At 50.7% G+C, this 27,569-nt stretch overlaps 6 protein-coding genes across 6 annotated transcripts; 3 read left to right on the top strand and 3 right to left on the bottom strand.

The window, feature by feature from the left end:
* Window positions 1–5: 5 nt before the first annotated feature.
* BCR38DRAFT_480765 (uncharacterized protein) lies at window positions 6–15,048 on the bottom strand (the record flags this gene model as incomplete). Its single annotated transcript, XM_040863310.1, has 2 exons — window positions 6–7,658; window positions 7,714–15,048. 2 exons carry the CDS (start codon window positions 15,046–15,048, stop codon window positions 6–8), a joined length of 14,988 nt encoding a protein of 4,995 aa, XP_040719534.1.
* A 404-nt stretch (window positions 15,049–15,452) lies between these two features.
* Window positions 15,453–15,990, top strand: BCR38DRAFT_454569 (ribosomal protein L7/L12 C-terminal domain-containing protein; the record flags this gene model as incomplete). The annotated part of the gene is made up of 2 exons (XM_040861714.1): window positions 15,453–15,572; window positions 15,670–15,990. The coding sequence occupies 2 exons, from the start codon at window positions 15,453–15,455 to the stop codon at window positions 15,988–15,990; spliced, it is 441 nt and encodes a 146-aa protein (XP_040719533.1).
* Window positions 15,991–16,416: 426 nt separating this feature from the next.
* Window positions 16,417–17,402, bottom strand: BCR38DRAFT_454562 (CTD kinase subunit gamma CTK3-domain-containing protein; the record flags this gene model as incomplete). Its single annotated transcript, XM_040861713.1, has 3 exons — window positions 16,417–16,896; window positions 16,974–17,156; window positions 17,247–17,402. The coding sequence occupies 3 exons, from the start codon at window positions 17,400–17,402 to the stop codon at window positions 16,417–16,419; spliced, it is 819 nt and encodes a 272-aa protein (XP_040719532.1).
* A 694-nt stretch (window positions 17,403–18,096) lies between these two features.
* Window positions 18,097–19,172, top strand: BCR38DRAFT_405288 (pyrroline-5-carboxylate reductase; the record flags this gene model as incomplete). Its single annotated transcript, XM_040857950.1, has 2 exons — window positions 18,097–18,163; window positions 18,217–19,172. 2 exons carry the CDS (start codon window positions 18,097–18,099, stop codon window positions 19,170–19,172), a joined length of 1,023 nt encoding a protein of 340 aa, XP_040719531.1.
* Window positions 19,173–20,280: 1,108 nt separating this feature from the next.
* On the bottom strand, window positions 20,281–22,302 carry BCR38DRAFT_360569 (RNA polymerase I associated factor, A49-like protein). Its single transcript, XM_040857163.1, has 3 exons — window positions 22,033–22,302; window positions 21,652–21,974; window positions 20,281–21,604 (listed from the first exon to the last, which is right to left on the bottom strand). The coding sequence occupies exons 1-3, from the start codon at window positions 22,178–22,180 to the stop codon at window positions 20,732–20,734; spliced, it is 1,344 nt and encodes a 447-aa protein (XP_040719530.1). The 5' UTR covers window positions 22,181–22,302; the 3' UTR covers window positions 20,281–20,731.
* Window positions 22,303–23,635: 1,333 nt separating this feature from the next.
* Window positions 23,636–26,495, top strand: BCR38DRAFT_419482 (kinase-like domain-containing protein). The gene is made up of 7 exons (XM_040859318.1): window positions 23,636–24,221; window positions 24,323–24,449; window positions 24,500–24,803; window positions 24,854–25,057; window positions 25,107–25,444; window positions 25,505–26,232; window positions 26,364–26,495. The coding sequence occupies exons 1-6, from the start codon at window positions 23,903–23,905 to the stop codon at window positions 26,118–26,120; spliced, it is 1,908 nt and encodes a 635-aa protein (XP_040719529.1). The 5' UTR covers window positions 23,636–23,902; the 3' UTR covers window positions 26,121–26,232; window positions 26,364–26,495.
* The last annotated feature ends 1,074 nt before the right edge of the window (window positions 26,496–27,569 follow it).

Below are 27,569 nucleotides of genomic sequence, written 5' to 3'. Positions count from 1 at the left end.
TCTATCTAGGCATTTACCTCCGCAAACCACGTCCTCAGCAGCCCCGCCAACGCCCCAGGTAGATCTTCCAGATTATGCACAATCAAGTAATACTGGAATGGGAAGCTATCAAGATAGTAGTCCATCTTCATATCGCCCGTCAGGTTCCCTATGGCATCCTTGACGAACTGTACCTTCCGCAGATTCAGCACACTGTCCTTCTTCTTGTTGGCCGTGTCGTCCATGACAATGAAGACGACCATGATGCGGTCCTCCATGGCCTCTCGGAGCAGCCTGCGGATATCCTCGTGCTCGTTGGATGGCGTCAGGCCGTCGGAGAGGATCAGGGCTAGCTGCCAAAGGTCGTCGCCGCCGTGGCCGGGGTTCTGCAGCCGCGCTTGCCGGAAACGCGCGATGGTCTCGCGTACTAGGAGCCGGATGTCGGTGGTGTCCTGCTGAAAGGAGAATCTCTGTAGTGCTTTGGCGCCGGCGTCGTGCGAGGCGAAGGGCTCGTTGAATTCGTGCGCCATGAATGTGTTGGCGCCAAAGCCGAGAACACCGATTTGGCCTACCTCGAGCATGCTAAGTGCGCGAGAGACCATGACAAGGGATTCAAGGGCAAGATTGCCAGAGCTAGATTCGCCCATGCTCTTGCTGTCGTCAACGCAGAGGAGGATTTGATATGAGCGCTTTGTCGGAATGGCCCGGCGCATCCAAATCTTGTCACGCTTATAGCTCGAAGCTATGTAGGGAATGATGCGCTTGATGTTCAGACGCTTGCCGGTGCGGTAAGATCCAGAGAGTTTGGTGGATTGAGATGGCGTCAGAATTAATCGCAGTTGCGACGTGAGCGACAGCGAGAGCGGGTTGGTCTTGGTCTGGAAGGCAGTCCATTGTTGCATTGACTCCCCAAAATCTTTCATCACTTCGTCGGGCTCCGATAAGTGAGTTGACGAGAGTTGGACCGAGGTCTCCTCAACCATCTCTTCCCCCTGCTCATCACGCTCTATTCCCTGGGGTGGAGGCGTGGCATCCCAGTTGCCTTGCCGAGTGGAAACTCCAGTACGAGAGTCATCTTTCTGAGTTTCCTGTTTGCTCTGGGATTCGACCGGCTCAGACGTATCCATCTTATCGTCGTCCTCATCGTTATCCACTCCCTGTTTTGGCTCTTCGGTTTCGGGCATAACTCGCTTATCCTGGGCTTCATTCTCGTCGTCAATGGCCATGGTATCATCAAAGGGCCGTGATTCTTCTTCAGTGGCTGTCCCGATCGCCTGTGTATCTGCAGCGGAGTCGTCATTCTGGAGATGCTGGAATTCTTTGGATGCCATCTCTTGCTCTGTGGGATCTGGCTTTTCTCCCGATTGCTGTTGCTGCTGCTGGGACTCATCTGATTGGGATGCCTCTTTGATCTCACGCTGCTGCCTGTGCCATTTCTCCAACGCGTCACCAAGTGCTCTGAAGGGTTGCTTGGTGGAGGAGTCGTCCTTAGCATCCTCCATCTCGGACTGTGCTGGCTGTTCCTGGCTTTGCGACAGGGTGCCCTTGTTGCCGCTGGACGACGCATCTTGGTCTGCGGCGTTGTCGCCCATCTCACCATTTTCCCGCTGTGACGTATTGTTGTCCGAGTTGTCTTGATCCTGGTTGGGGTCATCGTCTTGCCCGCCGTTTCTCACATCACTCGGCGCAACATTCGCGGTGTCGGTCTCGGCTTCATTCATACTAGGTTTCTCGGCCTTCTCCTGTTCCTCTGGCAGTACCTCATTCGCCTCCGGATCGAGGTCCATCTCCTGATCCTCCTGGATGTTTGCGTTGTCATCGTCATCCGAGTTCTCGTCCTTCTCATCATCTTCATTACGGTCGTCTTCCGCCGGGATGGTCATGTCCGCAGCCTCACCACTCTCACTCTCCATATCGCTATTTTCACCTTGCTCCTTTGTGTCCTGTTCTTCCTCCTGGTCCACATCTGACAGATCGTCCAGTTCAGTATCGCTGATTGAGGACATCGACTCGTCATCCTTGCCATCGATAGCCATGTCGTCAGGCAACGCCAACGTATCCTGGTCTTGGACATTCTGGTCTTGATGATTGGTCTCATCAAACTGAACATCCTCATCCTGCTCGGCGTCAAGATCTTCCTTATCTTCCTTATCTTCCTCACCTTCATCGCTGGTGTCCTCGGGCTGAGCATCTTTGTTGTCCGGTTTCTGATCCGCAGCCATCTGCTCGTCTTTCTTTTCCTTGCCCTTGGACTTCTCTCCTTGCTGGTCCTTTTCCGCCTCGTCGTCATTCTCACCGTCCCACATTTTCTCATCAACGGCAGTAGGGTCCAAGTCGTCAACATTGCCCGCCTCCTCATCTATGTCGTCCTCTCCGTCCTCTTCATCACCCGACTTTGACCCCTTTTCATCATCCTCTTCGGCGTCGACACTGCCAATATCTCCTTCCATATCCTCATCCGCCATATCGACGGCATCCTTTTCGTTCTCCAGCTCATCCTCTTTGGACTCTTTGTTCTTCTCTTGAGCCAACTCCGAAAGGTCTTCATCAGGCTGAATATCTTTGCTGATGTCATCGGCACCCTCTCCATCACCAAGTCCCTGACCACTCTCAAGCTCACCCGTTTCGCCTGATTTCTCTTCCGATTTCTCTAGAGGCGTGCAGAATCCTTGGCTAGCGAGCTGAACAAAGTTCTTGTTCAGTGCACAAGCCATCTTGCAAGTACTGTGGTGGAGGTTGGCATATTTGGAAACAATCTCTTGGCAAGTCGATTGGTACCGCTGAAGAATGGGAGACACGGTTGCCAATAACGAAGATGCCAAGTTGTTGACCTTGGGATTGTCAAGGTGGAGCTGTGAGAATGCGGCCATAGTTGCCTCGACCTGCTTTTCGATCTTGTCAATATGAAGAGCTTTGACTGACATTGCCATGGCCGCATCGTATTTGACGAGCCAACCGGGGTCCTCATCAGAGGTGGGCAGCTTGGCAATGGCTTTGCTGAACTGTTCGACGGCAACGAGAACGCTGTCGCTAAGTCTCTTGACAGCACTGAACAATACATCTTGACTATCATCGCGTGCTTCTGGATGCTCGACTAGCTGCTCATCAAACGAAGTCCACATTCGAACCTGCTCAAACAAGAAGGCCAGGTCGGGGCGGTCTTTGCAGGCGCTCTGCAGTTCCTGTTCAATATTATTCAGCAGTGCTATTACCTCGTCTTCAATCGCCAGACGCTCAACTGAGACAAGCCCTGGAGGCAAATCTTTTATGGCCCTCCACTTTGAGGGAAAAGGTGACATAGTATCAATCCAACTCTTGAGCATCTTCAAGACCGTACCGTTGTTGATGCCACCGAATTTCCCATGGAGCTCAACAAGCTGACGCCCGACATCAAGAATATGGACAATCCACAGAGACACCTTGGGAACGTTGGTGCTTCTCTTCGTCTTCTGGATTGGTTCGCTGTTTCTCGAAGTAGCCAGGGCACTGATCTTCTCAGTACTCTTCTCTAGAGCCTCAATGTCTTTGTAAGCAGCCGACAAGGCACGTCGTTGAATGAGAATGGCATGAAGTATGCCCTCAAGGAAGCCTATGCCCCTGCTGATTTCTGCCCCTGTGAGTTCTTCCGAGTGGGTTTGCGCCGCATTACGGATTCGAGGTGCGAAATCCAGAGTCTTATGGAAGTAGTATTCCGTGCTTTTGACGTGGGACCCCATATAGTCTGATTCGGCTAGGACTTTGGAAAGAGAGTCCTGCTGGGTTAGGTCGTCCACGCCAAGATTGTAGTGGAAGCCCATCTCTCGAACATCTCTGAGGATCTCCGCAAAGAGCTTGCGCTTGCGTGACTTGAGATGCTTGACCTGTTCCTTGTTCTCTTCAGTCAAGAACGGAGGTGTTGCTTTGCGTAGTTCAATAATCGAAGTACTCAAATCGGAGAGGAACGAAGTGATTTCGTCAGCTGCATCAACGCTGGTACCTGGGACACGACCTATTTTGGTCATGATCTCGACTGTTTTTTGTACGTTTGCGAGACGTTTGTAATCCGTAGTCCAGCTTGGTATGCTGCTTTCACACTGTAAAAGCGCTCCCTGGTCAACAACTATGTTTGCATGCGCCTTGCCGTCTTTGTAGTCTGAGTACTCTTCGTCTGGAAGTCCTTGATCAATAATGGTCTTGAGTGACTGGCCAAGGATATCGCGCAATTTCTTCACGAGTCTGAAGAGCTTTTCATGGGACCTCCGAGCGCTTTCTCGAAGGGCGGCGATATTGGTGTCTTTCCAGCTTGCTAGCAGCAGAACATCCTTCATCTTCTTGTCAATGGGCGCTCGACCTCGTTGGATAGTCTCCTGCACCACCTTCTCGAAGTGAGCATAGAATCCAACAAAGTTTTGCAAAGCATTCCGGATCACGGACATGGAAGGCCAGTCCAGGATCAGGATATCAAGTTGCTTTTGTAGTTGCCTCAACAGTTTTAAACGGCCGGCAAACTGACCGATGACTGCCGATGAGAAATACGTTTCTAACTCCCTAAGCAAGTTGGCAGCATGATCCTGAAGACTCTCTCCTGATTGCGCGAGGGACATGGGGCCAGCAATGATCGCCTGGTAGGCAACGAACCACCAGGATTTGGCATCATCCTCACATTTTCTGGCCTCCACGTCGAATAAGTTGGCCCAAGTTGAGAGTTCCACTCGCCGCCACCCGACAAGCATATCAGTGAGCTGGTTGTATAGCGGAAGTACTTGATGCACTTTGCTTGCCCAACCACCGAATTGCCATTCATAGACGAACCCGTGTAGGCGTTCGAGACGCATTATGATCCTTGCCAGGGGCTCAGAGTGACTCAATTCCAGGACATTGTCACATGCGACTATGACGTCCTCCAGGGGCTGCATGTGCCCGATCTCATCAAATTGTTGTAGCTCGCGGAAGCGCGCCCGAACATTGTTGACGAGGGCAACCAATCGACGTGCTTCTGGAATATTTGCATCAGTGTAGAAGTTGTACGACGCCGCTGTGGTGGCGGAGTTGAACTCGGCGAGTTTCTCTCCCAGAATTAAGATTGTGGCAGGCAGCAGTGTGCGGTCTGAGACTTGGCTCTTGTCGCCATTCGACACTCTGCGCATTGCAAGCTTGCACAAGTCCTTGATACTCTCAGCAGGATCGTGGGGCGATGAGAATATGGCTTCATGCACTTCTGCCAACCTGACGGCCATGCTTTGCGCATCGTTGATTCGGGGGTTACCAATGGACTGTGCCTCGTCGTTGTCAAAGCTTGGGAAAAGCTCTTGGAAGTCCTCCTTCTCTGCTGCTTCGGCTTTGTCAAGACCTCCTCGGTAGCGATACATGCTTTTCTTTTGCTGTTCTACCACGCGGTCGGATTCAAGCTTCTGACTCCATTGCTCGTACAGTGAATGTATCGCCTGGAAGACGGTACGACGCATTGAACTGTCTGCACTACAGACACCTTCCACAGACGACATAGTCCCGGCATACGCGAGTAAGTCCAGTCCGTCCATTGTGGTTTTCTTCTCTGTAGATCTGTTGATTATTCCACCCACGAATGGCACGACGTCCAGAAGAGCAGTTGCTGGCATGGTTTTGGTTGCGTTCAGCACGACTGCACCGTCAGCCAGTGAAATACCAATCTCCAGACAGTGGACAATATTGACCACTGGCACTTTCAAGTCTTCGAATTCTCGGAAGCCTCGGTTTGTCATGCGCGACAGGATCTGCAGGACGTTCTCTCGAATTACGTGAAGTTGTTGGCTGGCATTCCCAGACCCAAAGCAATGCTGGAAGAACGCTGCTGTGATGTCGGCACCTAGAACACTCTTTAAAAGACCGTTGAACTCTCCCTGCAACTCGCGAAATTCTTTCAAGGAGGCTGGAGAATGCGTATCCCTATACACGGTTTGGAACCCATCCGGCCTTGCGCCGAGGTTGAGGATCTCCTCTTCAAGCAATTGAGCCCTGAAGTTTGTGGGTTGACCGGTGAAAAAGGTCTCAAACCGTTGGAGAGCTGCCAATTGCGTAGTAAGCTCTGTTTGAAGTTCATCATAGCTTTGCAACTCGACGAGGGGTCGCAACTGCGGGTCGTACATCTTGTCAGGGACGTAGAGCTTGATTAACGCAATTGCAAATTGAACCCAAGCATTTGCGAGATAGGCTCGTCTTGGTTGCGTGCCTTTGTTGGCAGCCCAGAGTGACACCATTGCTGGCACGAAATGTTGAGACACGATTTCAGGAGTCGACGCATTGTCGGCTTCGGGTATTTGCTGTTGCGTGTTGAATACAAGCCCATCTTTGTCCATGTTAGGTGGCGAGGTCTCAAGGGTTTCAACGAGACGTTGCTGGAGCAAGGCGAAGTTGGCAGAAAACTCTTCACCGAGCGCTGCTACTGCACTCTTGATCAAGGCCAATAAACCATCTTCAAGTTTATCCAATGCATCGTTTGTCACAGCCTCGGAAGACTTTGCGATCTGACTTGCCAGGGCAGGAAGCTCCTCTTCAAGCAACTGCAGAGACTGGAGGTTTGCAGAACCAATTGAGTCGAGTCTCGAGAACACCATGGTAGATAAATTCTCAGTCCAGGGGTGCATCTGTGTTGCAGGTCTGTCAAATTCCGGACGGAAGACATGATGTGAACCCATGAGATAGCCAATGGAGTGCAAAGGCTGCGATGTAGAAGACCCACCATGGAGGCGCATCTGAACGATGATGGGGAGGTTTGAAAGCACCACCACCTCGTTGACTTCTGGTGAAAGGGCCCTTTGTTCTGAGATGGCGTCCAGAACAGCAAGTTGACGCAGATGCTCGAATTCGGGCGCCAGAAGTGGTGTACGTCTCAATTTGCCAGGAGGCCGAGCAAGTAGTTGCTTCATTTCGAGATCAACAGTCTTGAGTAAATTTCCGCAGTTGGGTTCGTCATTGCGAATGAAGCGATAGGCCTCGACGAGCGAGCTTGTGACTTTGGTGATCTCGTCTATGGTTGCTCTTGTGTCCCATCTGAGCCAATCGAACTGTTGTGCTAGATTCTCCATTTGGTCAATTCGGGATCGCATCTCTATACTTGTCACAGGAATGGGCTTAAAGGCTCTCCACAGGGGCTCCATGCTCAGCCCCGTAGAGAGTTTGAAACCAGCCACAAAGCTTTCCTCTAGCCCACCCAAGAGATACGAGGCCAACTCCTGAGCTGTCGTATCTGTAGTTTGCGATATGAATCTGGAGAGGGTCTGGGCACCTTGGGTGAGATGAGCCTGAAAACGTGCTTCGTTAAACCTATCCAATTGCCCTGGGTCCTTGGACAGCACATGGAAGGTCCGCCACCAGTAGTGCATAATGGCTTTCAGGAAGTACTTGCGCTCTTTCCAAAAGACAGGACTCATAAGTTGAGCGCGGACAAACGTTTCGATGGCATCTAAAGTACCCTGCAGAAACTTGGCAGCGTGCACGGTAGAATCTTTGAGGCCAGCGACCCGTCCAGCGATACATGATCTTTGAAGACGGGTTAAGGCAGAGGGCTGGCTACTACTGACACGACCTTGCGACTCTAATTCAGATTTGGCTTTCACAAGGTCGAGGAAGAGCTCGTGACAAGTTGCCAACCACATCGGGAGCCCAGTCGCAGCTCCATGAAGTAGTGGCATCATAGAGGAATTCTGGAGTGGGTGAAGGGGCTATTGAATGGTTAGACACGTGAAGCAGGTTCATCAGATCGGAGGGAATACTCACTTGTACATCGCTAAGTCCTGGAGAAATGGACTCGGACAAAGAGGTATACATGTTGTGGGTTGTATGTTGAATGTCGTCTCTCAATGGCGACTGAGACCCAACAAAAGAAACAAGTCGCTCTAAACTCTGAAGCCAAATTCCTGACCATTTGTCCTCGGCCATTGCGCGGGGGCCTCTGCGCACCAACTGGTGTTTGTAGTGCTGACGATACTTTTTGAACAGCGTCATGTCGCTGGACGAAAGGATGTCTGCAGCCAGGTGACTAAAGTGAGTTCCACTGGCAAATTCTGTGGCTTCTGCAGTCACAGCGGAATTCAGAAGCTCAAATCTTCGTAGTTTTGACTCAACTTGAGAGATCATCGGGAGATAGCCAGGCCGCTCACGGTCGTGAAGGTCGATATGAATTTCAATAGCACGATTCCTCATTGCTCTCGAAAGCTCGCCGTAGCGAGGGTCCACGGTTAAGAACACTCTAAAGTCGGGATGGGGCTTGACGATTCTCGGCTCACCGTTGGGTCCGCAATGTTCGTTGATAATTAAGGAGCCATCGGGTTCCAATAAGGAGTTCAACCGGTCAAGAACCGACGAGCTGCAAAGATTTGCATTGTCCAGAACAAGCCATTGTCCCCTTTGTAACGCTTGGACGATGATCCCATCCAACCACTCGAAAGTTGGATCTCGAATCGCAGTTGATCTCATGAGGAGTGATTCCACATTGGACAAGAGGGCTGCAAGTTCTGAATCGAGAGAGATCTGGTCTTGCAGGGCACGAACTTTTTGTAATATGTCCTCGGGCTCATACGTTTGTCCATCAAGCCCCTCGAGGCGATTCAGCAGATCTAAGGCCACATCTGGAGCGGCTTCCGGCAGTATTCCAACGGCAGAACGTTGAAGAGCCTCGAGAAGTTCTTGCAGTGAAACATTGACTTCTCGTAGAGGATCGTGCTGCTCAAAGCCACCGACAAGATCCATCGTGTCGATGTCGGCATTCATGGGGAAGATAACAAGTGACCTGCCTAGAAGCGAAGCAACATGCTCAAGCAGGGCAGATTTGCCACTGCCCGAAGGTCCTGCAATGATGCAGGGGAGACTTTGCTTAACGCATATCAAGACGGATTCGATTTCGGAGAGTCTAGAGACTTCGTCTATGCAGGGAAGAGACGATGGCTGGAGAAGTGGGTTTCTAGGCATCAATGCTAATCCAAATTGAACAGAAGAAGAGCTTCTGTTGTGATATAGCTGGTGCTTCTTTGGATGTGATTCAAAGACTTCAGTGAAGAGATTGTCGACCCCCTCTCTGTCTCTCGTAGTCCTGAATCGCTGTCTGATAACAACATCAAGGAAGTCATCAACCTTGCCAGTTGCCAGAAGCGGGTCTGTAGACGTGAGCAAATGCAGCCATCTGAGAGTGTCTCGAAGATTGAATTCCCATGGTGCTCCTTGAGTGCCAAAGGATCTTCCGACGACAAGTTCCTCGTCAAGTTTTGATATGAATGTGATCAGCCTCTTGACAGTATCAGTAGGTACTCCTGGGAAATTGTGCTGTGCAATAAGCAGCAAGTCATCCTCACTGAAGACATCGGCATAAACGACAATGAAGCGGTTTACGAAGGAGCTCGGCAGCCCTTTGCGTCCACCACCTTGGTGATGTGGGTTTTGAGCAGCAAATAGACGGAAATCTGGGTGGCGCTTGAAAGTCTGATCGAGTTCAGATATGTAGACCTCCCCACGATGGTCCAGACAGGCATTGAGACCTTCTAGGACAGACTGAGATGCGAGGTTCATCTCGTCAAGGAGAACCCACTCTCCGTTCTGCATGGCACGTAGAAAGGGGGCATCCCGCCACGCAAAATGTCCGGCTTCAGCACCCTCAATGGGCACATCAGTTCCAAACAGGTCCATAAGATCGGTCTGATCGGACAAATTGATTCTTGTCAAAGGTTGTCCACAAGCCCGTGCCAGGGCGCCAATCAAGGTTGTTTTGCCAACTCCAGGACTACCTTCCAAGAGGATAGGTTTCTGCACTTGAAGAGCACGAATAACCCTCATTGCGTTCAATTTCGTGGTCGGCGCATGCAGAGCAAAACCTGCCTCGAAGTTGTCATTTGCCACGCGAGCGATGCTGAAATCGCCTATTCTCAACGCATTAGCTTCGACTGAAAGATGAAGAGACGCTCTATAAATCTTGGTAGCATCACGCTTGAGGAGTTGACTGAGTCGGTCGAGGCACTGCTGTCGCTGGCTGTCCATATTCCTGGGATCGGCAGCTATCAGAGCCGATGGGTTAGCGCCAAGTGTGTCAATGAAGACGGTGGAGGCGCCGTGTATCAGGGCAGAAACTCCTTCCATGGTGCGACTCTCATTGATAAACTTGACCCAGACTAGGATATCTCGAATAGAGAATGCTGTGGAGGCCGTGGATCTAAATTGGCGACCGAACCAGTACGAAAAGTCCACTATGACGGCTGCGAAGTCTTGGAATTCTGGTTTCAACTTGGACGAGACAATCTGCGAGACATCCCGAGAGTCAGACAATGCTGGGACCCAGATCTCGGTGAAACGATTCCTGAGCGCTGGGGAAAGTTCTTTCTTGCCAAAATCGCCACCTGGGTTCATGGTTGCGAAGAATTGGAAACCCTCGTTCGCCTTGATGAAAGAGTTGTCAATGCCTTTCTCCGCCAGCAACAACGTGCGCTGGGGCTCAAGCACCGAGTTGAGTCTCTCTAGCACAGAGTCGTCTGCCAGTGAGATCTCGTCGAGCAAGAAGAATGAACCATTCTTCATTGCATGGACCAGACTTCCGTCAGCCCACTCGAAGAGTGCTTTGCTCTTGACTTCGTTCATCGCGATCCTGCCCTGTACATCCTCGGGAATTCGGGACAAATCTGAAGCAGCGAGACTGTGATACCTCTGAAGAATGTCCACGTCGCCATCCAAGTCCTGCTCAAGTAGAGTAAAGACCTGGGCAAGGTCCTGAAGCAAAACATCCGCGACAGCTGCTCGGTTTCTCACGGGTCGTTGTGATCCAATCAGGTCGCCGGTCTCCGTATTCTGGTGTGCATTCACGATGTGAAGTTCTTTCCCGAGAGCTTCGGCAAGGAGCTGGCAGACTGTGGTCTTTCCGCACCCAGTCTCGCCTACCAGGAGTACAGGTTCATCATTGACCAGCGCCTGAGCAACCAAAACATAGAGGCGCCGCATGGCATGAGTCCAGACAACCCCATGGGTATTTTGGGTCGATCCAAGTCGAGTAAGATATGGGGACTTGGAGGCGTCATAGAGGCGATCGGCTTCGATCTGGACCTTGAACACGTTTTCAATCACCTGTTTGACTTCAACACGTTCTTCCTCATTGCGAACACGTTCTGCTAACAGCATGTAGCCATGGTTTGCCATCTCCTCTCGTGGTGACGCCCCTGGTGAAGTAGGAACACGAATTGCAGCACCACGCAAAGCCCACCGGAAGAGATCTCTCAAGGTCGCAAAACTGTCCTTGTTTTCGAAGAGCCTGCTTGTTTGCCGAAGCCTGGAAAGTTCCTTGTAGACCTTGACGATCCTCTCGCAATCGGACGGTGCCGTATAAACACTGCGTCTCTGCAAAATCGTCTCGAGCTCGTCTTCGGGAATGTCATCGAAGTGGAGCTCAAGGAATCGGTTGCGGAAGGCACGAGATAACATTTTTCTTCCACCGTATAAGCCAGGTGGATTTTGTGTCGCGAAAAGCATAAAATTTTCGTGGGGACGGACGATTTCTTGAGTCTCGGGTATTAGCAATTCTCGATTATCGTCAAGCAGCCGATTGAGTGCCTCCAACACGTCTGTTGGGGCAAGATTTAGTTCATCAAGGACTATCCAGTGTCCTTGGCGGAGGGCTTGAACCAGCAGACCCTCCTGGAAGCGTAGCTTCCCGTCAGAGCCAGAAACATAAGTACCCAGGTACTCTTGAAGATCTGTATGTTCATGGTTGTTGATACGCACGAATTTGTTGCCGCTGAAATCGGCCAAATACTCGATCATACTGGTCTTGCCAGATGATGTCGGTCCTTGTATGAGAACTGGGAAACGGCGGGTAGAAGTGGCTCGCACAAGATTCAGAAGATTACGCTCGATAGATCTCGTGATGATGTAGTCTTCTCGTGCTCGCGGGATTTCATTGCCCTGGAGCAGCCAATAGTGGCGGTTCCTATCTTTGTTCTGAAATTGCACGTACTGCTTGTCATCTCGAGGTCGCTTTGGAGGCTGCGAGAGCAGAGACTTCACAGTGTACTTCGTATTACCATGGTTCTCCAGGAGATAATGACGGATCTCAGGTACTAAAATATCTTCTGATTCTTTGCTCAAAAGAGTAAGAAATCCCATGGAGAAGCCTTCGTACAGTGATCGGTGGAGGCCGTAAATCGGCGCAATCTCATCGACGTAGCTCAGTACGCGAGTGAGTGTTCGCAAGCTGAAGTGAGGCACCTCGCCAGCACCATCAACTAACCGCTTTTCATCGGCTAACTGCTTGGTCTTGAGATATAACCTCGCAATATTGTCGGCGGCCTGCTCATCGGTACGACTGTTCTCCTTCAGATAGGCCTTGATAATGATAAGCAGGTCTTTGAGGTCCTTGTCAGGGCTGGAGACGTAAAGTTCCGTAAATCGCGATCGGAGCCCAAGGGGTAAATCCCGTTTGCCCACGTCAGTAGCCGGATTCATGGCGCCAAATATCCGAAACTCCGGGTGTGCCTTCACTCTCTCGATCTCACCAGTCTCTGACAGGAGAATCGAAGGCTCATCATTGGGGCCGGAGGCCAGAAGGTCCGCAATGCTCTCTAGTGTGTCTGGCGAGGCAAGATTGATCTCGTCGAGTAGCACCCAGTCGCCGTTCCTGGCGGCCTTTACTATGTTTCCTTCAACAAAAGCGAAGGCAAAGGTCCCCGAGCCTCCTGAAATCTGGACGTCAAATTGGTCGAGACTTTGCTCAAAAGCTTCCCAGCGTGGTCTCAAGTCAAGGAGTGACTGAAGCTTTGATGCCGTCTTCCGTCGTTTCACGACTGGTTCATGCTCGGCAGCAGCCCCATTGGCAGTTGCTTCCCTTTTCTGCCGTTCGCTCACAATCTTCTTGAACATCTTCGGTGCCTCGCGCCACAGCTTTGATACTCTGACCCACTGGCCCTTCGCCATGGATTTCCCGAGTTGCTCCAGGTACTTCTTGTTTTTGTCTGCAGCAATGCCTGTGCACGCAAACAAGTCTTCGAACTCCTCCTTCAAGGGAACCGCGAGACTGCGTACATTCACGGGTTTGAAGCCTCCCAGGAGATCGCCAACTTCGCTCTGCTGCGACAAGTTCACAGCAACTAGCTTGTGGCCCAATGAATCTGCAAGCTGCTGGACAACAGTTGTTTTGCCAATGCCAGTCTCTCCCACCAGAAGTACGGGTTCCCGCAATTTTATAGCGACCGCAATCTGTTCCAGAAGTCTCTTGGCATGGCTAGTGTTTGCGAAGGGTTTTCGGGACTTGACCACCCGGTTTGGTCGCCGAGTTAGAGATGCTCTGCCGACTCGAAAAATTTTGGAGTGTTCCTCTAGTGGAGGAATGTGTGCTCGTAAGTAATGTTCCACTCGCTCTGGGGGCATATGCATCTCGCGAGCAATACCGGCAACGAGCACGGTCTTGACTTCCAGATTTGGGATGCTGCCACAGAAGCAGTCAACCGCCTCCATGAACATCCAGTCCTTGATGGTTTCGGTGATGGGTTCATCGCCAGACTTGCAACCCGCCACTATGAGCAGCTCGTTCAGTCGCCGGCACCATTTCATGAGGTCTCGAGGGGTAACAGGACGATCCGAGATTCCTCTGCCTGCAACCATTGAAGACCTGGTTGGCAGACTGCGGAGTCTATTGTAGACCGCTATTATATGCGGCAGGAATCTGTGAAGCATGGGGTATGTTCCAAGTATAATGGTCTCGAGTTCTCCGGACGTCGGCATTTTCACAGCAAGCGAATGCCAGAACCTCTGACCAAGCAGCGTCGGGAGGCCCTCCTGGCCATTCATTCCTTTGGTGGTACGAACTGTGGCGAAAAGACGAAACCCACTTGGTGCTTGTATTCGTTCCCCCCGACTCGGGATTATTAGCTCGCCGCGTTCGACCAAAGGCAACAGCGTGCTCATAACCTCGTTCGGTGCTCTGTCAAGATCTTCAATAAGAACCCAACGTCCTTCCTTGACCGCTGTAGTGATCACGCCAGGCCGCCATGAGAACGAGCCTGGCTTCGAGTCGGTCGAGTACAGACCGATGAGCATCTTCGCGTCTGTCTGCTCGTTGAGGTGGAGTGTCACCATGGTTGAGTCCATACCGAGTTCGCGGGCCATTTCTTGTACGGAGGATGTCTTTCCAGATCCTGGAAGACCATGGAGAAGAATTGGTCCTGATTGTTGGAGGCATTGCGAGAGTCCTTCTAGATTAGTTAAAGTCGTCGGCGTAAGCACCAGGGCCGAGGGGGACTTTGCAGCCCCCAGAGGTCTGGGTATCACGGTCGATCCATAACACACAGTCAAAGGTGTGAGATTCTGCAATTGGAATCTTTCGACGGGGATTTCGCGAGACGAGGTTTTCACATCATGTCGAAGAGCATCTAATTCCCTGGCTCTCTGTTGCTCGAATAAAGACAGGAATGTGAGGTCAAGCTCTTGTCCGTCAATGTCGTCAATTAACGAGTCCCCTGCCCCTTGGTTACTTTCAACGTGCTCTCGGAGGAGTGCGTCTAGTTTAAGGTCGGATGCGGCAAGCAGTTGGCAAAATATCCTTATAGCGAGGTATCTCACTGACAATCGGGGGTTCTTGAATAGGGCTTGCATATGAGATGGCTGAACATGTTGACGGAATGTTTTCTTGTCAAAATTCAATAAACGCCATACGGCAAGAAGTATCGGGACAAGCTTTTCTGCTGGGGACTTATCAATGTGTGGCGCGTCCAGCGAGTTGATCTTGGATTTTGTCAAGTTCATCTCATTCGCGCCTGAGGTCTCACTTATATACTGTTCGAGGAAAACAGACAAGTAAGGTGCAAACGGAAGAATTCTCGCAAAAGCCGCGATAATCCGGTCCTCCTGGCCTTCGTTCCGGGATCTGAGAAGCCATCTTGCGGAAATGTCGGCGAAGATAGTCTCGAAGTAGGCGAAGACGTGGTGGGTGGCTTGGGGTATCAGCGCCGCTGCAGCTACGGCATCGAGAAAATTGGTGGGGTTGTGACTGCGGATGATTTGCAGTAATTCGGGCGGAAGTTGCTGCAACAGGACCTTGTCTGCCAGGAAGTCAGTCCGGTGCGAGCTCACGTCGATGGTCGCCATGACCGCGTAGAAACACAAATATATAAGTGTTCGAAAATGGTGAAAACCGTCCTTCTCATAGAACCTCGGGAAGCACTGGATTGATGCACTTTTCGCGCTCCACGAACTTTTAGGCGGTCAAAGGCAGCAGAACTGGGGAGATCGGCGACAAGACCGACTGGGATGCCGGGCCAGCTAAAACTACCTGGGTATGGTCCAAGCTTCTTGGTCTCAAAAATTCAACGACCATTGACGATTTGCAGCTTGCTAGGAGATCGTGGATGTGCCTGTCGAGAGTCGAGTACAACTTGCCACTTCCTTCACCAACCAGCCCCTCCACCATGTCGGTCCACTGCAGATTCGCAGCTCGAAGCTGCGCCCGCTCTCTCAGATCCCGAGCCGCGTACCGACCAACTGCTGCATTCATGCAGCGGAGGCACGAGTCCACCGCGGCCGTCAGCACCAATCCCAAGATTGTCGGAATCGTCGAGCAAATCAGTCAATTGACTCTCCTCGAAACTGCCGATCTTGTATCTAGCCTGAAGGTAGGCCATCTTCCGCATGGGCCTGACATCGCAGCGGTTCCGACCTGCTAGGCCTACCCGTTTCGTTGTAAACGCAAAGCGCTAACAGTTATTCTAGTCGCGACTCAACATCCCCGACCTCCCAGTAGGCGGGTTCGCTGCCCCGCCAGCCCACGCAGCCGCACCTGCAGAAGAAGAAGAGCCGGCGCCCGCCGCGCAGGAGAAGTCGCTGTTCAGCGTGAAGTTGATGTCGTTCGAGGCCGGCTCCAAGCCCAAGATCATCAAGGAGGTCAAGAATCTGCTGGGCCTGTCGCTGGTGGAGAGCAAGAAGTTCGTCGAGGCTGCGCCCAAGATGATGAAGGAGAGCGTGCCCAAGGACGAGGCGGAGAAGATAATGGCGACCATGAAAGACCTGGGGGCTGTGGTTGCCATGGAATAAAGGTGCGATATATGCTACAAGGGGAGGGATGTAAAGGATAGAACCTGTACACATGTAACTTAGCTTTGTAACGATATGCAAAGATCAAGCACAGCCGGTAGCTGTCAAGAGCAATTTCTGGGTGACGATTAAGTTGTATCAACTCTGGGTGGTATCATTGGAAAGAACCGTGGTCTGAATTGGCGACCAGCCAATGACGACTTTCCCCAACCTGTACCATGCGAGTTGCTGAATCATGGATAGCACTAATCTGATATAACGCCGTTCTTGAGTCCTTCTGCGAGATCCTCACATCGTGAGAAAGAACCCCCCTATTTTATATGCGACGCTACCCTCCAACGCCGCCAAACGCCTGATAATGCATATCCACCTGTACCTTGGTTGTCGTAATATCCGTACATACAAGCGACAAGCGATTCTTACTGTCTAATGAGCAGAATGGCCATTGGTAGCCTCCTTCCTTGGGCTCTTCATGTGGGAGCAGAGGTTCTCGTTGAACACCTTCCTGCACTCTGCCCGCTCCTCACGGCCCAGAATATGGTCATCCTCGCCCAGATCGCTGGTGTCGTCAAAGAACTTCCACATCTCAACCTGCGGATCGCGTGGTACAGCCCAGATGTTTTCGCGACGTTTTTTGTGACGCTCGCGATCCTCCTCGATCCTCTGCTCGATTTGACGCTTCTCGAGACGAGGAGGCGCAGCAGTAGCACTCGTACTGTTTCGATTGCGGCTTTGGCCCAGGGTGGCCCCGTTGACTTCGGCGTTCAAGGAAGGGGTCGCTGCCTTGAGGGCTGGAGACTCGAGAGTAAAATCGCCGTGGGAAACGTTGCGGTCTTTGAGGCATTCGTTGATCTCGACTATGGTCTGGTCACTCAAAACCCCCATCGTGTTTAGACCTTGCAGAACCTATCGAGCAAGAATCGAATAGTTAGATTTGATGCGCCCTTTCCCTGCATGTTGACTGCCTTTGAATAATGACTTACTTTCCGAACCACCTTGACGTTGGCAGCACCAGAGCCATCTTCAGGGCACACAGCATCGACAACTCTTATTATATCACGCTGCATCATGCGTACATAGACGTTGGATTTGTTCTCCTTACAAGCAAGCTCGAGCAAGTGCTCAATGAAGTACATGATGTTGGCGCGCGTGTTCATCGAGTTATTCTTAATTCCTCACCCACGTTAGCCAACCAACTTCCACATGCCAACTCAGCCAACTTGTCGGGTCTGAAAAATTGCCGAACGGGTACTCACCTTCTCGAGCTGCTCCAAAATACACGAATGCAAGTCCTCACTCATGTCCTTGTTCTTGAGCGCATACTGAGCAGCCTTCTGTGCCGACATGACGCTGGCGTTGAGGTGCTGCAGCTGGCCAGAGAACCTCATGCGGACCTCGAAAGGGTCTGCCATTTTGGCTTTCTTCCTGCTCCTAGCAGAAAAGTAGTCGGCCCAGCAATCCGAATTCGAGAAGGAGAAGAAGGACAACGGGAGATCATCCGGGTTCTTGTACACTCCGTAGGGGCTCTGCTCGCCACGTTTGGCCAACAGGTACGGCTTGGGAGAGGCCGGCGCGTCGCGGGGTGATGCTGGCGCCGTCTCGAGACTGGGACCGTAGAGCTCGAGCTCGTGGCACGCTAAACTCCCTACCAGACCCCGACGCGCCACACCAAAACCACTGCTCGGGGGACCGGGTGGCTTGGGCAATCCATGTTCAAGTCTAGCCTTGGCGCGGCGCCTCGTCTTCTTGGGCATGGTTGTTTGCAAACCCAATCCCGGCGGCTTTCGGCGGCTTCGGGAGCTTTACTTTTTAGTTGAGCGTTATTTGTCGGTGAAGACGACGAAGAATTCGTGATTTCGTTGGATGAATAGAACGAGCTTTGTATGTGATGACCCGGCAGAAATCGACAATCCGATCAAGCGAGCCTGATTTTGGAAGTCGTGAATGAGTATTTTGTTTACGTTTTCCCAGCACCACCGTTGCCTGGATTTGAACTTCAAGTTCACAAGCTCTTGACGACCTCACTTTCGTTGTTAATTTTGATCTTCCGGGCAGCAATCGTAAACTGCAATCCAACCTCACACCGATTATACAATTGTCATCACAATGCTCGCCCTTCCGTCGCGCCATAACGAGGGCGCCGAGGAGCTCACAATGACTGTCTTGGGATGCGGTATGTGGCGAAGTATCACACAATTTCTGTGACACAAGCTTATCAGACCTCAGGTACAATGGGAATAGCTATCCTTAACGGCATCCTCAGGTCCCTAGCTGAGTTATCAGCTCCCCGCCCCCTGCAGACCCCTTCGGCATCTGGCACAGCAACGCCGCGGGATGAGCTGCCGCCGCGACTCCCGTCCCGCTTCATCGCCTGCGTGCGGACCCCTGAGTCAGCCAAGCGAGTAAAGCAAGCCCTCTGGGAGCACAGCAGTTTTCTCAAAGTGGTTCAGAACGACAATGTAGCCGCCGTGACGCAAGCCGAGGTCATTATTCTGGCCTGCAAGCCGTGGATGGTAACCGACCTGCTCTCCCAACCAGGCATGTCAAAGGCGCTGCACGGCAAACTCCTAATCAGCATCTGCGCCGGCGTCTCCGTGCCCCAGATCGAGAAGATCCTGCATGGCGCGGTGCCCAATCACGACCCGGAGGTCGATGGTCGATGCAGGATTTTGCGTGCCATGACCAATACGGCCAGCATGATTGGCGAGGGCATGACCGTCATTGCGACATCCGACCCGCCGCCGCCTCCGCAGGTTTCAGTGCTAGTCACGTGGATTTTCAAGCGCATAGGTGATGTGGTCTACCTTCCAGCGAACAATATGGATGCTTCGACGGCACTATGCGGATCAGGCCCGGCTCTATTCGCGCTTATGCTCGAGGCTGCCATTGACGGTGCCGTAGCAATGGGTTTGCCCCGTGTCGCAGCACAGCGTATGGCAACACAGACGATGAAAGGGACTGCGGCTTTGGTACAGAGTGGCGAACATCCGGCTCTGCTCAGGGAAAAGACCTGTACTCCAGGTGGATGCACTATCGGCGGCGTGTTGGTTCTTGAAGAGGGACGTGTTAGGGGGACAATCTCCAGGGCTGTCAGAGAAGCAACGGTTGTTGCAAGCCAATTGGGCCAAGGCGCCCAGATGGTCAATGGAACAAGATTTCAGACGGCCTATAACGGACAATAAATAAACTAAATAGACAAGCAAGCGTACTTAGGTTAGAGATGAGTTAAATCGAAGGACATACCACTTTGATTGATTGTTTAAGTACACCCCTCCCTCGGCTTCCCTGTCTTCGTCCCAGTGACAAGAAAGAGCACGGGAATCCATTGCGACTACAGATGAATACGATCAGGTAGTAACGGTTAGCTTGAGAACCGCCGCAACTCCCCGTCGGCTACCACAACCCGTTTTGTCTTGGTTACCTCGGCAAAGATGCTGTATACACGTTCAGCCCAGCCATGGCCGTTCGTGTAAGTTAGGCAGATGGGACGGAACATCTGCCTAAATACGCAGCACATCGTTAGACCCATATGCCAACATGTATTCCATTCTCCCCCCCTTAGCAGCAGCAGATAAAACAACACTCAGCACACAATATCCCAGTGCAGACACCACAGACAACGGCAGTCTATCCATTTGATACCGTGTAATTAGCTCAGCTCTAGTTGAAATCGGAGACGTCTCTCTACAAAAGAATTCACATACATGGACACCACCACCGCGAAGTTCAACCGCCCGCTCTGTTTTTATAGTCATAGGTTGTACCGGTTTCTGATATAATGTGTCAGTGGTACGCCTATACCCTAATGTTTTCTCCTTGCGTATCATAATAGTGCAGAAAAAGACTCGTGGATGGAAATACTATCCGGACTGACTTACAGGCTGTTCGGCGCTAACGCGGGGCCGCTCCGCCTCGGCGGCGCCGTTCATCTCCGCCGGAGCCGGGAGTTGCAGTGTTTGCATCGGTGTCTCAGTGTTCATCTTCCTCGCATGAGATATTTATGCCCCAATCACTTCCATTGGAGAACCACGGAATGTTCACGTATTTAACGCGATGGAGGATCGCAGCCAAGAATTTCAGACAGTTATCCGAGATCCTACTTCATATTTAGAGTTGGTGACTGCGCAGCTTACAGCGCAAAACAACTTGAGTCCAGGTCTTGGTATGTCCGCGTGAGACTTCGCATAAGTTTCGAGGCTTATGTCCTGCTAAAAACAGGGCGAGTTACAGCAAACATTTCATCGTGGCCTTCATGAAACCATCACGTGGACGGAAACTTGCATTTGAGATGGGACATCATACCAGGTAATACCAAAAAATATCTAAGGTCTCTACTTCTCAAGTTCTTAATGGTATCTCAGCGCAAGCCATGCTCACTCCGCGCTATATAAACAGTCTCCCCCAGGCGGCCATTAGCGCAACTCGTTCCGGACTGCAAAGCTTTCAAGCGGCTTGCCGGACGGGTCCAAAATCACGTCATTTCAATCCATTCGGCGCATCGTTGCAACGTGCTTAGAATCGTGTCCGTCAGTCAGTCCGAATAATAGTGTGCGGTGGTGGTTATGAACAACAAAGTCTCAGCTACTAGAAATATTTATTGCCTTCGGACAAGAGAAGGTGCATCAAATGCTAATCGTGGAGGCGTTGCAGCTAGTTGTCCTCTAGACCCGGTGTCATGCCCTCGCGTGCATGCGCTTTGCGTCTGGCGTGGGTCAGTTTGATGATGAATTCTCTCCACTTATCAACGGCGCTTAGGCGCCATGAATCGGACTTTGGGGAATTCAAGCGGCAAAGCAAGCTTTGCGAACTGCATCTTCCCCTTCGTATCCTTTGAGACGGGATGTGAAATTTTTCCACCAATTTCGCGGAAGTACATCGCAAACTCCTTCTCGTCCAACCCCATATCCATTCGTATGTAACTGGTTTCGAATTCGTAGTTTGCTACTATAGCTGCGATCGCACAGCAGTAAGTTCTGAGAAGTTGAATGTGGAATTTGGACACATCTCCATTCTGCGAGAACTTTCGCCTGATGCTCTCTATGACTGGCTGAGGGGCGTCGGCTAGCCTTTCCGCAAGCTTCTCCTTCGGTGGCAGTCTTAAGCTTCCCCTTGCCTTTCCCGGCTTGCAGGCCTTGAAGAATTCGAAGAGGAAATTGAGGTACCGCAATATCTTCAGTCTCTTGGCTGGGTTCGGGCCTTCTGCAATCGGGTAAATGCGACTCGATATGAAGCGAAAGGGGGTCTCGAGATTCTCCTTCTTCTTTATTGAGTCTTGCCAATCTTTAATGGGAATGGCGTTTAGGATTTCGAATCCAATCAAGTCTTCAGGCTTATACACATCCTGGATCTCCTCAGCATCGAAATTGCCTGGCGGCACTGGCTTCGCACCGTCGACAGCTGCTTGGAGTTGCTCTCTCGTGGCCATCGCTTGTGTGACCTCTTGTAGTGATTCCATTATAGCCATCGAGCTTGCGTCAAGCTTCTTGGTTTTTCCATCGGCATTAGGCATAGATTTGTGCGAAGAGATTGCGTTTTGTGTGATATCAGCGATGGCCTTCCGTGCTTTCTTGGTACCGAAGGCTTCGCCTAGGTCGGTTCGCTGTTGCATAAGTGTCTGAAAAGTTAGCTAGAGCTCTGTAAGAGAATATGAGGAAGACATACCTTTGAGGCAGTTCGCTCAGCTATGTTATCTTCGGGGGCCTGCTGAGCTCGAACTTTGCCTCTTACAGCCATCTTCTTGGCTTCAATGACGGACAATTGTCCAGTCATGGGGTCGAGTATTCCGATATAGTGACGCAGGTGAGCTTCACTCGCAGCTGCGCCATCTTCTCTCGCCGTGTAGTCGAGCGTCCTGTGGGAAGACGAGTGCAGAAAGAGACTGTCGAGTTGAGGGGCAGGTTTCTTGCTTCTTTTTGTGGATGGCGCGGTTTTAGCATAGGCTTGGAACTCGATGGAAGATGGTATGGAGAGTCCGGGTGCCGTTGCTGTAAATAATCAGACTTTTTGCACCAGACTGCTCAATGCACCACGTCGAAGTCTTACCTATAACTGGGGGGCAGCTCTTGACGGATTTCACCGATGAGACTTTGATAGTTTCTGGTTGCGAAGGTGCCGCAATGTTGGCCTTCTTGCGAGACCGAGAGGATTCCCCCTCGGATATCTTTCGTTTCTTTTCGCTTCTCTCACCCATCTTTGCTATCGATACAACGGAGGCAAAGAGAAGGCCCGGCTTTGGCTTAATGGCTCGAAGATTGGACCTGCACTCCTAATTGAGTCCAATCGTGTTTCGTTCAACCTTTTTTTTTCTGCCAGCCGTAACTATTCCGATAATGTCCCGACTACAAAGTAGAGGGCGGTGAAAATAGCCCCCACCTGCCCCACAGACGCGGAGTAAGCTAGCCCTCGCAGCTCAACCGGGCACGTTTGTTGCGAAATGTTGGTGGGGAGCTCTAAAGTCAACGATGTTTGCTGTTGGCTTCGATGAGCAGCTTGGGAGGTACTTGTAAAATCGACCACCACAATGAATTTGCGACTGGATGATAATCAATAATGGATGACGATTTTTTCGGGGCCATATATGTAGTATCAATTGTAGATTTCAGACTTCAACATATACCAGGCTACGAAAACGTTTGGTCCCCTGCGGGGCATTAAGTCTGATAGTCTCCAGATCCACACATTAAGTCACATTTGATCAGGAAACAGTAGAATTTGCATAAGCAAAAGTATCAATTGACTGCCAGCTATGTGCCATGTTCCATACCAGTGCTTGTGCATTCCCAGGCAATATGCTTCTGAGGATTGTGTTCCCATGAAACACTCACATTTTCCACCCGATAAGAAAATTGACCAGTCTTCCTGCCATGCGAGTTCAATCCATCACTTGCCAAATCTTCACGTCATCATCCTGGCCCGGCAGCTCCTCCAGAACGCCGCATCTCATCATGTCATGTGTGACATAATATCGGCAGTCGTGGACAAACGCGGTGGTGTGGTAATGCGTGGAATGTGAGGATTTGTTTGCGGCCTTGTCGTAATGGATGCCGTACACTCACTTATCGCGAGATGGCTGAGGTCGAGTAGGGGTGAGATGTTTACTTGCTGTGCAGGGAGGCTTGGTCAGTACTCAAGTTGAGCAGCTAGAAAGTAGGCGTGGCACTCACGATCTCGCTCTCATCTTTCTTCTCTTACGCTTGAGTCTACGGACTCGCTTCTTTCTCCACTTGGCTCTCATCGTGAACGACTTGACTGAAAGGGCCTGTTAGTTAGCTGGAAAGAGGAGCAGCTTCAAATTGGAATGACGTCGAGGCAAGTGGGATGCAGCAGCATTGACCAGCCGAAAACTCGCAAGTTCTCAAACTGGGTGACATTGCTAACAATGACCCAAACGTTGCTTGAGGTGCTGGCGATGCCAACTGGCAATCGCGCAAGGAGGTTTTGGGCGCACTTACCGGTTGCTCGTGGATGAGTGTTGGTGAGTCTGGGAAGTGTAAAGGTGGAACAGCGCGCAGGTAAAGATAGATGTTCTAGCAGCTCCAGAAGTCAATGAGGGCAAGTGCCCTGACCGTCATGTGAGGGCTAAAGCACGGTCCAACCCCGCAAAACGCTCCTTCCCTGCCTAGACCCCTGCATCCTAGAACTTCAACCTCAAATCAACCTTTTGGTGCTGTGTCATGACTTCCACAAGGACAAATCCTGCGAATCCCTGCATTCAGTTGAGACTCCAAGATATATTCTTTTCTGTCATAGCGAATACCTTTATCGTTGCCTCTAGCAGAAAACTAACACAAATTTTCCACCGATGAAGCCTACCTACAAGTAAACTCCTATGTCCAGTTTGCGGTAACACCCACGAGTTGAGCCGTGCCTTCCCAGTGGACATGTTCAAGTGAAAACCCACCTTTAGGCAGCCATGAATGTATTGTCTGAGCCAGTCCTTCAATCAAAAATTTATCACACTATCCATCCAAACCTCCAACTTTCAAACAACCTCCGATTGAGGTCTTGTAGCCCTAGTCAGCTCCCAAGAAATCATTCATTTCTGATAAAGGCCAGCTCGGTGAACCCATTTGCCTCGGGGTACTCTTCTGATCATTGCTTGATGACAGATTTGGGTGTTGGACCCATAGACAAGCACATCAGTATCAACTGTCCGAATATGGAGCAAGTTCCTTTGGCTCAAATTGTCTGCCGTGTCGTTGATACGGAACTGGCAGGTCTTCAGCCAGCAGGTAGGTGTCTCTGGTTTCAGCCGCTTGTCATCTTGTAGTCTTGCATTTTGAATACTTTCTGCATTCATCAAATTCTTTCCTAACATCTTTGGCGGGCTCAGGTGGTGGGTTTCTCATTCCAGGGCCTCACGACGACGGCTTGAACCAAGCACTTCTGCCATCATGTTCATATGACCTACGGGCGAGATGCTCTTTAACTGTGGGGCGAGACACTGATCCACAAGTCAAGTAAGTCAATAACATACAGATGGCTCATATAATTACTGAAAGTCCTCTAGCAGCATCTGTGTGGACAACGTATACGTGTCTCGCACGCACTTTGAGATCTATTCGGTGGTCTATGAGGAGTACGACCTCTCAAAGCAACAGCCCATGATCTACATCCGTGATCGACAGTCCCTCTCAGGAACTTCCGTCAACGGCTGTATCATTGGTTGCAAAGCCAGCGGCCCAAGTCCAGGCCACCTTCTCAGTCATGGAGACGTGGTCCGTATCAATCCATACTGGGAATTCGAGATTCGTCTCCCTCAATGTCCTAGATGGAGTTGTCCTCTTAGGGGTATTCAATCACACGAGGCCAGGGTGAACATAAATACTGTGGTCACTCGTGCAGAGTAGCTAATTGTGTACAGACGTTCTGCGACCGGTACCTTATCACCGATCGAGTATTGGGCATTGGCAATCACTGTACCATCCATCTAGCCATTGATGTCAAAAGTGGGAGGCAACTCGCCTGCAAAATATCGGATCTTGATCGCGCTCGGAAGAGCACTGCTGCGATCGATATTATTCGAGCAATTGGGTGGGAGGCAGACATCCTTGGCAAAGTCCGACACGTAAGTTTCAAGGGTTTTGTTTGCCAGTTTCTAGACTGATAAATCACAGCCAAACCTCCTTACCCTCGAGTATGCCTTTCGTTCCAAACACACACTCTACATATTTACCGAATTAGCAACGGGTGGAGATTTGTTTTCTATGTACCAGACTCATGACGGGTTCTTCTCTGAAAACCAAACAAAATTCGTCATGTATCAAGTTGTACGTGCCGTGGCATACTTACACAAGCAAGGACTTTCTCATCGGGACCTAAAACCCGAAAACATATTTTTTGCTTCCGGACCGGACGTCAGAAATCGCGTCATTGTTGGAGACTTGGGCGGGGCCATGGGCACAACTTGGGGGCGGATGAAGAGTAACGTGGGGACCGAGATGTACCTGGCTCCGTAAGTGTCTTGTTTTCGAGTACTCGTTTGATTGGTCTTTCTTTGCTAAGAGCATTACAGCGAAATGCATTTCGGGCACCTCTCGTACACAGAAACCGTCGATATTTGGTCTATTGGAATGATCACACTAGTTCTCATGACGGCCAATCAGAGACATCAACTTTCGCACTTGAAGGCCATGAATCAAGAGTCTATAGACGAAACGCTCAAGGCTATCTTGAAACCACTTTATCCTACAGCCAGCACTTTAAGTGAAGACGGGCAAGATTTTATTCGTCGCTGTCTCAAGGTGAATGCAGGTCAGCGAATGACTGCTTCCCAGGCAAAGGAACACAGCTGGTTTCACCTACCCAAACTGACGAAGGATGAGTGGAACAAAGTTCGGAATGAGTCCTGGAAGCCTTCACATCGTACAGCACCTCCCGTTGAGGATCTGCCGAATTTAGAAATCATGGTGGCATACCCACATCTCGAGCTCGTCAACAAGAAGTCAGCTTTCTCTCTGACTGCTTTCACCACATCCAGCAGGAATCGTAAGCTCGATGAAAACAGGGAAAAGTCCGGCGATGGAGCGTCGCCATATTTCTCGCCTCGAGCGACATCGAAGACGACCAAAATATTGAAGAAGGGTGCAGGAAGTAAACGCAACAAGTCTGCACAGCCTCTTCGCCAATGAAGCGGGGATTATGTCTTGGCCTGGAGAGGCATTGCCAACACATAACTCGGCGTAGTGTTTGCGGTAGTCCACGATGGCTAGATGCTAAAATACGGTTCGTTCATATCATCAGGTATGTGTATAGGACGCAGTTTGCCCGACATTTGCTTTGTCTTTACACTATCAATTATCTTACTTATTCCTTCCTCGTAATTCCTCAACGATAATGGCGTAAGGGTGTTAACAAACAACGTTTTATTACAGTTTACAGCATGCTTATAGAGTCTCCTCAATGCTTTATTCTCTTTAACGAAATAGTAAACCTAGTCAAGTTGACGAATTCTTTTTAATCACTCTTGTAGTCTTTGTTCTTGTCTGTGCTTCATGTACAAAGGCGTAATTGTGCATGGACGACCACATCAACAATACGTGGAAGAGTCCATGTAAGTCGGTTTCACCACGTTATTGTACATTTCTATACTTCGCTCTGGAAAGAATCTTCATCGAATGGTAAATGACCTTCTTTCGACGCCGATCGATCTCATGACGCCGCGTAGGGCCCGCAATCACCACTTTCAAGAGAAAGTCAAAGGAAAGGCCAAATGCCTCCAATGTGAATCGAAAGGAATGAAGTGCCAGCTACCTTACTTTGGAGATTAGCAAAGCCTAGGTCGCTCCCGCTGATCTGAAATACTGCATTCGGCAGACGCGAATTTTCCTTTCGAAGCGTCAGGCCGTCACCGCCCGAGTCCTGGGTCGTTGATGGCACGAGAGTCGAGGGCAACCAGGGTATTCTTGATGTGATTGACGGGTACGTTGGTGATGACACAATACATATTCGATCATGTCGGCTGCAAAAAGTACAAGGTGGATATGGTCCTGCCTAGTTGGCATGATAAAAGCGCAGGTGGTCCCAGTTCCAACGGCAAGTGGAAAGAAGGCCCGTGGAACACCACTGCAGCCATAATGAATATAACGGCGGTGAGGCTTGTGACCTCACCAAACTTAAGTGTATATGAAGGTTAAAAACGTGGCAGAATGCGCTCCCCATTGAACAAAATCTGAGTGATGCTGGTACTCCGGTAGTGGTAGAGAAGATGATCAGGACAATAGCGATTGCAGCCAAATTAGACAGCAATTTCATCCTTACGACCCTTAAGACTCTAACGAGGGTGGAAACCGAGGCAGCAGAGATAGTCGCAGCCAGAAAGCCGGCCGAAAGGCTACTGGACAATGCGGACAACAAAGGTGACCCAACAGATCAAAAGGCGATTACCTTCTTGACAAAGCCGAGGCCGGATACGCGCCCAGGTTCTCTTGAGGGACACTATCAAGCTGGAAAGGGTATATCGCCTGCCTACCACCACGACCTTGGAGGTTCAGGAAACTCACCTACTAATGAAAAGTGGTCTCCAATTGAAGCTGATTATCTACCAAAATCTCGGGCTCCTTCCCTTACTTATTGACGAA

This window comes from Pseudomassariella vexata (genome assembly GCF_002105095.1).
Source record: "Pseudomassariella vexata strain CBS 129021 chromosome Unknown BCR38scaffold_2, whole genome shotgun sequence".
NCBI lineage: Eukaryota > Fungi > Ascomycota > Sordariomycetes > Amphisphaeriales > Pseudomassariaceae > Pseudomassariella > Pseudomassariella vexata.
Note: the sequence above shows the minus strand (reverse complement) of the source record. Positions and strands in the feature narration are given on the sequence as shown.